At 42.6% G+C, this 15,410-nt stretch overlaps 1 protein-coding gene across 2 annotated transcripts in view; it reads right to left on the reverse strand.

Annotated features, from left to right (window-relative positions):
* Window positions 1-15,410, reverse strand: part of EEA1 (early endosome antigen 1) — a 124,899-nt gene that overhangs the window by 39,192 nt on the left and 70,297 nt on the right. For both annotated transcript variants that reach the window (XM_059726173.1, XM_059726174.1), the window contains 6 exons: window positions 7,845-7,994; window positions 6,728-6,847; window positions 6,308-6,511; window positions 5,404-5,604; window positions 3,187-3,300; window positions 874-1,029 (listed from right to left, as the gene is read on the reverse strand). In XM_059726173.1, the coding sequence (XP_059582156.1) occupies window positions 874-1,029; window positions 3,187-3,300; window positions 5,404-5,604; window positions 6,308-6,511; window positions 6,728-6,847; window positions 7,845-7,994 (945 nt within the window). The remainder of the gene's footprint in view (window positions 1-873; window positions 1,030-3,186; window positions 3,301-5,403; window positions 5,605-6,307; window positions 6,512-6,727; window positions 6,848-7,844; window positions 7,995-15,410) is intronic.

The following is a 15,410-nucleotide window of genomic DNA, read 5'->3' on the forward strand; positions in this document are numbered from 1 at the left end:
TGTGAAGGGGGAAATGCTCTGCTTCCTGCTAAGCTGGAGCAGTAGGGTCCAGCAAGTGACACACTGTCTGCCAGGGACATCTGTACACTCATACTTTCTACTGGGAGATTAATAACTCTTCCAACTGAATGTCTGTATGTGACCTAGAACTTTATTTCTCAATTAAGGCTGATAGAAAAACTATTGGCTTTAATGGTAGCCAAGTTAGGCCTTTAGCATCTGGGGGTCTGGACAATTATGCCTTAAGCAGGTGCACAGAAAGGCAAGCAGTCTTGTCAACTTTATGTACACTAATATATCAAATATGCATGTCAGGTAAAATAAAATCAAATTCAAAAGTCCCCTTGAATTCAAATGTGATAACCATAAGAAGTCAGCAGAGAAAGTAGTATTTAAATAGGATAATTAAAAATCAGACAGATAGCACTAATATAGGTCCTCTTCCTGATGCGCACAAACAGGAAATACTGCCCATAAAGGTAGAGGCTCTTTGTAAGTTACAACTTTTAACAACTTCCTTGTGTCATGCTCAGTGTTAGGATTAAGAGTTAAAGAAATACGGGTGTAGAAGAGGTAATAGCAAATTTCTGCCTTTTCATTGTTATCTACTGAAAAAAAGGGAATGATGGTGAAAAATAAAGCTATTTAAGTGCAATAGTGCGTCATCCTCTCCCCTGTAACTTGAGCACAGCTCTGCTCAATGTTGTTCCTATACATGAAGCAAAGAGAGGTAGTTAGTTGTGTTGGTCTGAAATCAGGAAGAATTGAACCTGACATAAGGTTATGCATCTCTGATTCAGTTATTCTACATTGTGTAACTCTACACAGAGAAAGACAGCTTTAAAAAGCTGAAGTTATGCATTTAATACAAACCTTAAGCTGTCCCTCTAGTTCTTCAGTTTTCTGTTCTAAATGAAAGTGTTTCTCTTTGTAGTCTTTAAGATTAGTTTCCAGCTGTGTACAATACTCCTGCTTATCATTCAGCTTAGCTGTAACCTGATCCAGCTGAGTGCTGACCTTATTTAACTCCTGTGAAATAAAATATAATCAAATTAATTTTATTCTAAAAGTTTTTAAATTATTAAAGAGATCTCAAAATAAATGCTTTAAATGTTGTTATTTGTCTAAAATGTTCAAACCAAATGAAACTACAGCAGTTCCCAACATTGATTTCCAATGAGCAAAAATATCTAAAGCTTAAAATTTAACAGTTGCAAATAAGGAAAACCAAAAGCATGGACCCACAGTCAGCTCTCAAGACCATTAATGGCTCCTGGATTATATTTAAAACTACTGGTATAACACAAAGTTATTTTCTAACAGAAAGAGAATATATACTGCTGCTAGTCTTTTACAGCACCAGTTATCTTCAAAGCACCAGACACCCCACAGAAAGCTGGACCAATTTCTATGACACTGGTGTAGCAGCCTAAATAATTTTGCAGCAGCTTCATTTAAAGTAAGAGACTGAGATTTGTCTTTTATATTTATTATAGTTAAGGAAAATTACTACAGAAGGTCTGTAACTACACCTCATAAGACAAAAAATATAATAGTGGTAATTGGAAGTGGTTTGGAATTGAGCGCGTTTCTGCTAAGATGTCAGTACGGTAACTTTTTGCTTCTGATTATTTAATTTATTGCATTTTGGTTTTAACATGAACACCCAAATAAGAGGCCATTATTTAGGGCTGGTACGCCCCAAAAAATCTTACTGAAATAACTAGGTGTGTGATTTTAAAATTCACTTTTATTATTTTGGTGCAAGTCTGAGTGGATGTTTATTTTGGAATAAGTGCTTTACCTTAATAGAGCACAGCTCTATTTTATTTATTTGAGTCTGCCAACTCAAACACTGCCTTGCTTTACTAAGTGCACTTTGTAAATCCTTTAGGCCCCCTCTACATATTACATTTATGCTGCAGTGAACATGATAGTCACAGCATTAATGGCAAGGGTGTTACATGGGCACCCAATTTAAGGCACCATAAAATAGCAAGCTAGCTATACAAATGTTCTACACTATATATTCTACATTGTAGAACATTTTTATAGCTAGTTTGTACAGCACCATAAACTAAAAGTGTAGCAGATCGAGGCCAGGGCTGACAATCAGCTGACTGTCAGTTCCAGCCAAGGACTATACCAGGTCTCAAAAAGAGTACCCAGATTTCAGTCTACCAGTGCAGGGAAAGTCCAGGATCACAATTATGACCCCAGGCTCCCCATGTACCAGCAAGTACAACAAGCATGACTGATCTCTGAAATTACAAGAGGTACAATTGTTAGAATCAAGGAATTTGATCCCATTGTGCTTTTAAATGAATATGTGCCAGGGACCTTAGCCATCATGCCAGTTAGAAACACTTCCTATAAGAATGAAGGCCTAGATTCAAAGCATAAAATCTGTCTGAAAAAAAAAAAAACAAACAGATCTGGGCATGGAGAAGTCTTCATACCAGGAGAGACTAAAAAGGCTAGGACTCTTTAGTTTCAAAAGAATGCCATGGCGGAGTAGGATAGAGGTCTATAAAAATCACAAAGAATGGGGACCAAATGAACAGGGAACTGTTGTTCACCAAGTCCCAGAATACTAGAACTAAGCAGCATTCACTTACATTAGTAGGTGACAGCTTTTAAACTAACAAGGCAAAGTATTTTTTTATGCAATGCACAGCTAACATGTGGAATTCATTGCCACGGGAGGTGGTGGAGGCAGAAAGTATAGCCAGGCTCAAAAAGGGACTGGGCAAATTCATGGATAATAAATATGTTAACGGCTATTAAACAGAATGGTTGGAGATGTTTTGATCTCTAAACTGAAAATAGTGGATGCCAGAGAGGGTATAGAATATGGGATACATCACTCTAGAGAGATCCAGTTAGATTCTCTCCCTCTACAGCATCCACTTGTGCCACTGTCAGAGCCTGGATACTGGGCTAGATAGACCACTGATCTGACCTAATATGGCACTTACGTTCTTAATTCTATAGTGAGCGGTGTTTTTCATACCAAAACACCTCACCCTTCCAACTTTATTATAGCCAGTAAGACAAAACATACACTACATAGTTAGCAATCTTGATAACAAGTGCAAAAACATACAAGTTTGATTTCTTCCCCTCCCCAACCTAAATCTCTCTGATTTTCTATGTAGGTTATCTAGTAGCATTATTGTCTCCCACCTGTTGTTTATCTTGTAGTGCATGCTGGGCAGTGTCCAAGTGATTCTGAAGATCTGCTCTCTGAGCAGTTTTTGAAGCTTCTGCTGAAAGCAGCAGTTCAGTCTTTGCTTTTATCTGAAAGAATATGCACCAATGCTGTTTTTAGTTTATGGATAACAGAAAATGGCAGCTGCAATGGAAAAGTTTATCCACCACTAATATCATACCCATTTATTGGTAAATTTTGGTAACTCACACAAAGAGGTGTTAGATACAAGTCATATAAGATATGTGCTATCAAGGTAGTTTAGACAGCTGAACAAAGAACACAACACAACAACATAAAATTAGTTACCAATTTCTTTTCAGCGTTTGAGCCCAGTTCAACTCCCCTATAGTCGAGAAAGACTTCGCTTGACAAGGTAAGTTGAATTAGGCCCAAGTCACCCCAGCCATATCCAAACTTGAGGTTGTGCATGCTTTTAGAACCCAGGAAGTACTACAAGTACAGTAAAATCCGTATTATCCAGCATTTGAGTAACCAGAACGCTCTATTAATCGGAATTTCTAGCCAGCTGGCCAGACGCAAGCAGAGGGAGTGGGCAAAGCTTGCACGTGGCTGCTGCTGCCACTCACCACCCTGCACTGTAGCTGCTTGGCGTGCAGACGCCGCCATCCCCCCACCCCCTGCTCCACGGGTGGCCACCACCACTCCCCCCCCCTAATTTTTAGATACCCAGCACCCCCCATTCTCCACTCGTGCCGGATAACAGGGATTTTACTGTATTTATCTTACAGAAAAGCAGTATTCTCTCATGCGTGTACTATATGAGGCAGTCTGCACCCTAAGGTACCACTGGCCCCTTCTGTTCCTACTGCCTGAAATAACAGAATCTATATAAAGCATATAAATCTCTTTAACTAGTGGTAGGCACTTTCTCTCTCTCGTTAACAGTCCCATTCTGCCATGCTTCATAAAGGCAGTAGCAGAAGCCACATGGACTTAATAGAAGCTCATTATGGGTTTAGATGGTTTCTGAGAGGCTACGGGACCTGAACCTGTTCAGCCTTCACAAGAGAAGGCTGAGGGGGAACCTGGTGACCATCTATAAACTCACTAGGGGGTACCAGAATGGTTTGGGGGAGACCTTGTTTCCCCTAGCGCCCCCCAGAATAACAAGGAATAACGGCCACAAGTTGTTGGAGAGTAGGTTTAGATTAGACATCCGTAAGAACTACTTCACAGTTAGGGCGGCTAGGATCTGGAACCAACTTCCAAGGGAAGTGGTGCTGGCTCCTACCCTGGGGGGGTCTTTAAGAAGCAGCTTGATGCCTACCTGGCTGGGGTCACCTGAGCCCAGTTTCCCTCCTGCCCAGGCAGGGGGTTGGACTTGAAGATCTACAAGGTCCCTTCCAACCCTACTGCTATGATTCTATAATACAGAGTCCAGCCCCTTGCACTTTTGGAGACTGACTTCTTTCAAAAATAGCCCTAAGAGAACTAGCAGAAAGATGGAGGAGTAATTAACTGTAAGTTTAATTAACCAAGATTTCCTCTCACAAAATTAACAGTTATACCGAGTAAAAGGTATTGCTACAAATCAAACCCCATGTACCAATATTAGTTACTCCACAGATTCCAGAAATGAATGTTTATCAAGGCAAGCCTAGAGTAGTTACAAAGCTTCTAGTCAAATATGCACATCTCCTCATGCCTGAATGCACACCTCCTTACAGATTGAATGCATTGCTACCTTATAGTTCAGCAAGCCTTAAATGTGATAACATTCCCTTGCAAGACATTACTTGCTTAGTTTCACTGTATTAGACCAAAAAAATGCTGTGCACAGTGAGGTACAAAACCAAATAAAAAAAATCAGTAGTCTAAACTTGAGCATAGCAGGACCACACTTTGACTAGCTCTCACCCTGCTGTGAGGAGTCCAAAACAATCAAAAGACATTTGGCAGAATGGGCTTATTAACCTTGAAACATTTAGCAACTTAGAGTTTTAATGAGACAGGTCCTGGTTTTGTTGTTTAATTTTTTTCCTGACTTTTGCATCTTGGATGTCTGCCAGACTATCTTGCTTATGGTACTCTGCTTAGCCATCTGCTGCTCAAACAAAGCAATCTTTGGTATAAACTTAGCCTAATAGCTTTATGTACTCAGATCTCTACCTTCCATAACCAACTGTGAATGAAATTGTTCATTAGTATATAGCGCAAAACTCAGTTACCTGTATATCAAGTTGGGATACTTTCTCTTTGCTTTCATTGAGCTGGCTATTTAGTTCAGCAATGTTTGTTTCCAGGGAGAGCACGCGGTCTTGAGCAGCTCTTAGATGTGCTTTCTGCTCCTGCACCTGCTCATGCAAATTCTCTTGGGCTTGCTTATGACTTTCTGACTGATTCTTCAGCTTTTCTGTTAGCTGAGTGACCTACAAGGGAAACAAGATGTTAATTAGAAGAAATAAAAGAAACCCTAACCTTCAAAAATGTTATCATCATTTTATGATCCAAACTTCACATTAACTCTTGGAAGGTTCTCTTTCCGGACTGCATGACCACTTGACAAAATTTCCTGCTATATTGGCAAGAAGTTCATAGCTAGCAGACACCATCATTCTCATACCATACTAGCATGTATTCACCTTTTTACTGATAGCCTGCTAGCAATTACTAAACTGAGAAGCCAGTGGAAAGTGGATGATGCTAATTTATACTAAAATGATACAACATAGAGGTGACATCTACTGCAACTTGAGTTTCACTGAAAGGAGTCTCACACTTATGGCATGGGATTCACTCTCTCTCACATCTGAAAAAATACAGGATGTTTTTTCCCTTTAACACTATCACAAATTGATATGGACTCATATCTTGGTCCATACATAAGTTGCATCCCTATTACAGGAAAGTCTCAATGCTTACTTCCATTAGAACAGAGGGAGAGAACACCCACCAAATAATACACAAAACCTGTCAAATTTATGAGGTATTCAAAATGCAATACTGTAAGAAACAGCAAAGTAGTGAGGGGTGAAGTTGCAGACAGAGACGGGAACCAAGGACACTGCTGTTATATAAGACATCACAAGATAATGAGGATTTTTGTGTATTGGAATTACTTGCATTTCTTACCTGTTCTTGCAACATATGATTTTTTTCTTGCAGCTGGTTAAGAACTGCAGTTTCTCCTTCACCAGCTTGAATTTTTGCATACAGGTCCTCTCTTTCCTTTTCTAGCAAGGAGATGTTCTCTTTACTCTTTTGCAGCAAGGCCTCAAGGTTTTGAATTTTTTGGTCCTTATCTCCAATCTGACGTAACACTTGCTCCAAATCATTCTAGCAAAACACATATTAGCTTCCTTAGTTTACAGAGACCTTCAAAGTTATTCCTAATACATGTTAGCTATCAAATGCTATAATAGCTATTGCATACTCTGTTTTAGAAAAGGAAATGCATGAGAGTCATGCATTAGAAAATCATGTGTCATAATAGACCAGCAATATTAAGTACAACAGTGTACTGGTTCTAGGAGAGGTATAGTGTTTATTTACCTGGGCTTCTCGCAGTTTTGCTGTAGTATTTTGCTGAAGAGTCTGTTGCTCCTGATGTTGTTGCTTGGCTTTATCTAACTGATGCTGCAATTCGGTGAAATTTGCTGCTTTTTCCTTTAGCTTAAAAAAATAAAAATGTCAAGCTCTGGAGTGAAGACTGACAGGCACAATTCTGTATTTCCCATAATAGTAAAAGACTGTACATTAAACACTTATTTCCCAACAAATTTAAAGTATGAATTTGCCATGCCATTTTTTCTAGTGACAAAATTGAAGTTTTTGTCACTACTGGCAATAGGAATATTTCACAGAATGAAAGTCATGCCAGGTAATAGATATATTATTTTACATCTTGTTTTCCAACTATGCTGAGTGAAATTTGCAGCAAACGTGTGAATTTACATCACTAGCAGATTTAGTAGTAATGTCATCTGTTTATTTTAATACACTTTCCAAAGCTAAGTACTAACTAATATTAGTCATATGATTCCTATGCAAGTCAACAACTTGCTACTGAACTAGCATAAAACTGAAAAATTTCAACTTTTACGGGCAGGTCTGTGTATAGTAGTATATGTGCATATATCTATAGATAGACAGACAGATAGAGAGATATAGGTTCTTACTGAAAAAATGGATGCATAATTGATTATTAAAATAACTGCTTTCTACCTCTACACATGCCACTCATATCTTGTTATGCCACACCTGCTATTTCTTCTACTGGGACTTGAACTCACAAAAATATCACCACAAACACAACTCTCCTCTAACACAGAGTAAAAGGCTCTGTCAATGCATGTTGATCTTTTAGCACGATCAGATCCCTCAGACCAGGGGGACAAAGGACCTGACATACTAAATAGGTAAAAATAAATAATTTTAGCTTTCTAAAACTCAAAGTGTCAGTCAGACAATTCTGCCTAGAAGGCAGGCAAATTTTTACATGGGAATTTTATTTTATAAAATACAATTACATTTTAAACAAAGTTATTTAATGAAGCTCTCAGATAGACATAAGCTAAAAACACCAACACTACTAAAAGCAGGTAGCACATGTAATACACAGCCCAATATCAGACTACATATGAAATTACATCCTGTGCATAACCCCTACCTGTTCTTCAGCACGGGATAGTTTTAACTGCAGATCAGCCACCTGCTGTTCTTTATCCATCAGTTTTTCACTAGACAACTGTCTCTGTTCTTTAAGCCTACCATGTGCTTCACCTAGTTGGCGCTCTGTTTCCAGAAGTTTATTGTGCAACTGCAGGGGAGAAGAAAGTACTGTCTTAAACTTCTTCAACCATTATACTGAATTTAAGACTTAACTACACATAAAATAGTAATTTTCCTCTTTTTATTACATAAGAACAGTACTAATAAAACATCAAAAACATTCTTCGAGTATGTAACAGAAATTCTACCTGATGTAGACTATATTGTTCAACTGCACATGCAGGAAAAGGCTCAGAAAGGAAGGGCCTTCAAGTGGGAAGAAAGGTGATCCAAAAGGATCACTACTGCTTTCATGAAGCCCCTCCAGGTAAGCTCTGTTAGTTTAAGGGAACGGAACTAGGACTAAAGCATCTTCTCCTCCATGCATAGAAAACAGCCAAGTAGTGATGGGTGCACCAGGAAAGAACATCCCTATTTCTCTCTTCTCCAGTGGCCATGACCCAAGTCCTAAAATGCTCCACTGGCTTCAGCAACAGTGTTTCAGCCAGCCCAAGCTGAGGTTTCAGCTCACCCTGAGTGCGCTGGTATTCCTCAGCTGAAGGGGAAACGGATGTATGAACTCTCTCAACGTGATATGCAGAATCTTCTAAACCGGTTTGTGTCCATAACTAACATTCCAGAACCTCCCCAAGGAACTGTAGCCCACTCTCCAACCGGGCTGAGGTTAGGAGGCTCCCCAGGAGTGTACACAAGTAAGAATGCATCGCTCTCTAAATGAGCTGTTGGGTTTTTGTTTTGTTGGGTTTATTTAGTTTTTTTGCTAAGAAAACAAGCCCTCCCACACAAAAATCAGTTTTAAAGAAGGCCCATGCCGTGCCCTGTCCTCCCACCCCACTCCTCAAATTTGTAGTTTTCATTTTGTAGGTGTTCAGTTACTTCCTAACCATCCCTACACAACAAAACCCCTATTAGTAGAGGTCTACTGTAGGGTCAGAAGAGGCATCAGAACTAATTAAATACTCTGTAAATCTCTGAAAGCAAAACACTGAGTGGATCAGACCCCTATGAAGATCTGCAGTTAAGTTACCCCCAACATTATAAACCATCTAAGACTTAAAAATCATTCTGGATGTGGGTGAAACAGTAATTGCATCACAGTAATATAAGCAGTGTTCGCTTGTAGCTTTTTGGAGGGTTTTATATCAATTTCTAATATTAGAATATCTACTTAAATTCAAAACTAGGTTTCCCCCTGTGCAGAATGGAGAAGAGGCCACTCATCTTGGATTTGAGTACAAAGTTGGAGGGTGGCTGCTATGGCTGAGATTCCAGCCCTGAGCCTGGGTTGGGGCCAGTCAGATGCACAGAACCCACCTGCCTTCCCTCCTACCCCTTACTGTCAAGGCTTGGTTCTGGCTCCATGCCCTCATGGACACAGCGCACATGGAAACTCCATTCCCTGCTTGGCCAATCAGCCACTGCGCTACTCCGGCCCTGGGATGCTGCTGCATGACCAGGCAAGGAATGGAGCTTGAGTCACATCTAGCAGTAAGGGGGTGGAGGTGGGGGGGGAGGAAAAGAGTGCAAGGGGGCCACCTAACTACCTGTTGCCGGGGCTGAATCTAATTATTGCCAGGGACAGAATCTAATTATTGAAGGGTCATCTTAAAGTTGGAGATGTCCTAGATTCAGGTAAATATGTTCATGTGTAAAAACTATGCAGGAGTTGAGTAAATGCATGAAAGTTTACAGCAAAAGCAAACTACTGACGTGAGAAAATATCAACAGTATAAAAAGCTTCTGGAAAAATATAATCAATAATAATATAGTAACATTTCAAAAAAAGTGTCACATATTACCAGTATACTTGCACAGCATTTATAAAATGGATCAAAACATCAATAAATGTTATAAACAGATTACTGGCATTTGTAGTACGTAGTCTAGATTATAACAAGCCATGGTTGCCTGACCTACTGAACTCCAACAATCTATAGCAAATGATAATATTAACTATGCCTTTTGTAAATAGTTTCAGATAAACAGGTGAAGTCTGACCAAAATATTCCTCCTCAAGGAGGCTGCTAAACAAAATCCATGTTACAGGAAGCTCTACTTTACCATCACAGCAACCAATGAGTTCGTAGAACCAAGAGCCAGAACATGTGGTGGAAAAGAAAACTTTTAAAAGCAATCAACTTCTGTGATAAGAAGAAAAGTATAGGGTTTTTTGTTCATGCAACAAACTTCAAGCCAATGGGACTACACAGTTCAAGACACTGGCATAAACAGAAACATACAAAATATAACCAATATTCGTTATAAGGAAAATGTTTGGGAGTTAAAAGGTGTGACATAAGTAAGTTAAACTTCATGATGAAGAATATTTGTCAGCAAATATCCACTAAGTACACAAAGGGCTACATTCTTCTTTAACCTCTCTGCCTTCCCTCTCCCCATCAATTGTCTTTTTTTTATGTTGACACCTGAATTTTGAACACCCTGATAATCCCTGCATTCAAAAGACATGCTGCTGTCTTTGGAACTATATAGGATATTCATTTTGTAGAACCTTTCAACATATTAACTTCCCAATAAGGTAAAAACTTACACTTAATATACACTGATTTTAAAATTTAATTGTTATCTGTAGAAACTAACATTATCTTTTTTCCATCTTTTCCATCTTCTTGCCAAAACCATGATTTTAGTTGAGGCTGACCTCACTACATCATTTCTATATCTCACTAGAGAGAGCAACATATAATTCTGATGTTCACAACACAATTAAGTTCATGTATAACATTCCTGTATTTTGTAACTAGTGTACAGGCCTCTAGAAAACTGAACTTCTGCAATGACAATTCCCAATTTCAGAGTAATAATGAAATCAGAGTAAGAAGAAAACAGAAAAACAATGATAAACCTACTTCTAGCATTCCAAACTACATGCTAAACAAACTATATGAAAATTCAGAAATATTTCCTAATGTGCAAAAAGAACAGAAAAAATATATATATTTATACAGGAAAAACTAGGAATGCCTTGTCATTGTATACTGAATAATACTCTCTCAATTCACCCCAAAGTCCTTCTTCCACTGCATCTAAATAAGAGAGCCTCAGCAATTCCCCTTCAGGCAGGTTTTCTGGGTTAAATTCAATTCCTTTTTTATGCTATCGTTTAAGGATGTATGATTTATAGAGGTGCACAGATACATAGGTCCAATATCAGATCGGTACCAATATAAAGAAAATTTGCTGTATCAGATATTGGCCAGATGGGGCTGATAAATGCTGGTGCTGCGCGCAGGTGCAGTGCAGCACTCAGGCACCGAGGAGCACAGCCAGTGGCATGAAGAGCTGCCTCCAGTTAGTCAGTTTATTGGGGGGAGGGGGGGAGAGAAGGGGAGTGTGGGGGCAGATCAACACCCCCCACGGTGAGGGAGGTGTAAGGGACAGGCACTGCCCAGGAGGGGTAGGTGCAGGGGGAGGGAGGGGGGCAGTTCCCACTGCTGCTTCCACCCCGGGAGGGTGGGGGGGAGCCGTGTGCCCCCCCGGATCTGCGCAGGGCAGGCTCAGGCCAGGGTTGTGTGGGGCTCTTCTCAGCAGGGGCTGGGTTCAGAGCAGGTGCTGGAGGTACTGGGAGGATGCTGCATCCACCCCAAATTTCGCTGCCGCTGCCACCACCTGGCACAGCCCCGGCTCAACGCCCTGCCTCCACCCACGCACCGGGAAAAGCCAGGGCTGCACTGGGCGGTTGGTGGCAGCAGCACTGGGTGCGGACCAGCAATGAAATTTGGGGTGGATGCAGCATAATCCTGGTGCCACTGGTGCCCGCTCTAAGCCCAGCCCCCACCGAGAAGAGGCCCACACAACCTGCCCTGTGCAGATGCGGGGGGTGTACACCACCCCTTGTGCCCTCCTGGGGTGCAAGCAGTGGCGGGAGCCACCTCCCCCCCACAAGCAGCGGCCCTGCCCCACCTCCAGTAGCACCTGCCCCTGCCTCACCACGGCGGGCTTTGATCTGCCCTCCCCACTCCCCTTCCTGCCCTCCTCCCCTTCCACCGGACTTACCAGCTGGAGGCAGCTGTATCGGAAATTGATCAGTATCAGCCGATATGCCGCCTTAAATATCGGCTATTGGCATTCACCCCAAAATCTCTATTAGTGCACCCCTAATGATTTACACCCCTTCCCTAGTCAATCTAAGATTCCCTACTCCCACTTCATAGACAGATACAGAAAAGAATCAATTCACCACCTCTCCCGATTTGTAGTATCCCCTCAGTCTGCAATTCACCTCTGTCCGCCAGTCAAGCTTCTGAAGCTTGCTTTCAGGTTTTATCTAGACAGGTGGTAATAGTGTCACCAACCAGGATTGCTAGGCAGACAACTGAAACTTTAAACTTCCTCGCTGCAAAACATCAGCTTTTCCCTCCTTCAGTCTTAAAAAAAATTACAATTCTTGCCAAGTCACACAAGCTTTCAAAAGAAACTATGTATGTACAGCTTGTAATGTAATCTACTATAAGCTTTGGGGAAGGCATCAAGCTGATGCACACTTTTTTTTTCAAAATTATTTTAAGTGAAGGCAAACGGTAGTATAGTTTACTGAGCTGAAATGGACCATGTTTTTTGTTGCAGGTCTGAATAGAAGTCTTGATACACAATTCTCTCTCCAGTCTAATACACTATATTCAAATATATTCAAAAACATGCAACACATCTGCACCTGCCTCAGTCAACTTTCAACTAATATTGACCATTTATGAATCAATCCCAAAATTCTATGTAAAAAAAAGCTCATACTCAATAAGAATTATCATATGGCAAGATCCTACATGTAGGAAGACCCAACCAAAATTAAAAGACATACTGGGCTATGTTATAAAATAATCAATTTGTAAGCACTCAGAGAATATTAACCAACATGGATTTGCCAAGAATAAACAGTGCCTAACCAAGTTAATTTCCTTGTCTGACTATGATAGGCTTTGTGGATGGTGGGGATGGGGAGCATATACCTTGACTTTTGACACTGTCTCCCTACAACACTCATCTAACTAATACTATTTGACATCTTCATGAATTATTTCACAAAAAGACCATATACAGGTTTCCCTCACTTTATGCTGTACATTAGGCCTGTGCAAAGCAGCTAGTATTCACTTCAAATTCGGATTTGGACAATGTGGGGGACGGTGATTCGATTCAGTGATTCGAATCACTGTCCCGAATCAATTCGACCAAGTCTGATTCGGAGATTCGGCCACCATCAAATCAGCCAAATCTCCGAATCAACCAGGCTACATCCCTGTCAACGGCTGCCCTGCCCAGCCCCAGCATCCCAGCTCCTTACACAAAAAAAGCCCCAGACTCCCAGCTGCTCCCAGGCAGGGGGGCGATCCCTGCTGCACCCCACTGCCCCACACTGCATGGGGGGGGGCTCTGTCACAAGCCCCCAGAAGCTCCGATGGTCACTGCTGCAGTCGGTGAGTGTGGGGGGGTTTTTTGAATTTTTTTTTTAAGTGCCAGGACACTGGGGCCAGGCGGGGAAGCCATTGATGGGGCTGGGAGAGCGAGCAGGGGACGGAGGCTGGTGGCAGAGCCCCACACACAGCACGGGGCAATGGGGGGCAGCAGGGATCACCCGGGGCCCCCTCCTGGCAGCAGCCAGTGACTGCAGGGCTTTTTTAAGAACTGGGATGCTGGGGCTGGGCAGGGCAGCCATTGACAGGGCTGGGAGAGCAGGCAGGGGTCAGGGCGCTCAGGAGGACTGGGGGAGTAAAAAGGAGATGGGGTTTGGCAGGGTCCCCCCCATAGTCATCCGCCCCCTCCCGCCCCCCCCCCCCCCCGCTTCCTACTTACTGGCATAGAACCCAGGTCCAGCTCCCTGCAGTGGCAAGTGGGGACTGCCCAAATCACTGAAAGTCCAAATTGATTCGGACCTTTTTATTGGTCTCCCGATTTTATTCAGATTCGGAGATTCAGCCGCCAAATTGAGCCAAATCTCCTCCAAATCAAATCAGCACCCAAAGCTTCACACATCCCTACTGTACCTGCATCCCTGGAAAACAGCGTATAACTCGAATTTGCATAAAAGGAACCCACTTTACAATGTAACAAATAGGGATATATTCCAAGACCTGAACCATAAGGACCCCAGACCCATTTCTACCACTTTTACAAGACAATTTTGGTAGTCAATAACAGCAGACAGCACAGCCAAGCACAGGGTGATAGCAAATGGCAACTACAGAAATACATGTCGCAGACAAGCGAGGAGCACAGATCCACACAGGAGGCTATATTTTGGTGCGTCACTCCCATAATGCACTGCACAAAGCAGCTGACTGCAGGCTTCGACCACACTGATCGCATACGAGTGAATTTACCTTGCATATAATGAATTTTTGGTATAAAAGGGTCATTGCATAAGTATGAATTCACACATACATAACCCGCATGAAGCGAGGAAAATCTGTACTACAGTTTGCCAATGACACTAGGATGGGTGAGACAGCAGCTACCTTAGAGAATAGGATTAGGGTTCAATTTATAAAGGGCACTTTGAAAAAATTATCTGAAATAAACATTGATGAAACTGGATATGGACAAGTGCAAAGTACCAACATTTAAGTGATCTCTGGATTATACTGCATCACAAGCTGAATGAGTCAACAATGTCATATTATTCTAAGTAACACAATAAGCACGCTGGGATTTATTGAGAAAACTAGCAAACTGCCCATCAGAAATGACCGGGGGGGAGGGGGGAGCAGGTGGGGACAGAGCCCCGTGTTTGCCCTCCCCCTCTGGTCCAGGCCCTTCTCCCTGGTCACTTGGGATTCAGCCCCCGCTTCCCCCCTCCCCCACCACGTTGGGCCCGGGCCCACTCCTCCCCTCCCCTCCCCTCTCCACCTGGCCACCACATCTGGCCCAGGCCCACTCCCTCCCTCCCCTCCCTGCCTGCCGGGTCAGGCATGGGTCCACTCCTCCCCTCCCCCCGTCATGTCAGGCCCAGGCCCACTACCATGAAGCCAGTGCCAGGGCTCTAGACACCGGTGCAACTGTTTGCAGCCTACCTGCCGCAGCTGCCTAGAACCCAGGACAGCTATGGCAGGCAGCCAGGAGGCTCCATGATGATGGTGGCTGCACACACACCTCTAGGCAGATGGTAATGGAGGTGTTGGGGTAGCCGGGGCTCCAGACACTGGTGCAGCTGTCTGCAGCCTGGCTGCTACCTGCTGCAAGCAACCTGGGCTCCATAGCCATGGCCAGCTGCATGCATGCCTCTGGGTGCATGGCAGGGAAGGGGCCAGGGCAGTGCAGCCCTGGCCCCTGCCCACAATGTGCCCAGAGGCATGCATGCATGTGCCCAGCAACAAGGATTAGACCACTCACTGCTCCCTTGCTATTTGTCCCTGGCATACCAAGTCAAGGTATGGGTTGAGGTTAGGGTGTTTTTGGCACTCCAGCCAAAATGTTGCTTACCCCTGAA

This window comes from Alligator mississippiensis, chromosome 4 (genome assembly GCF_030867095.1).
Source record: "Alligator mississippiensis isolate rAllMis1 chromosome 4, rAllMis1, whole genome shotgun sequence".
NCBI lineage: Eukaryota > Metazoa > Chordata > Crocodylia > Alligatoridae > Alligator > Alligator mississippiensis.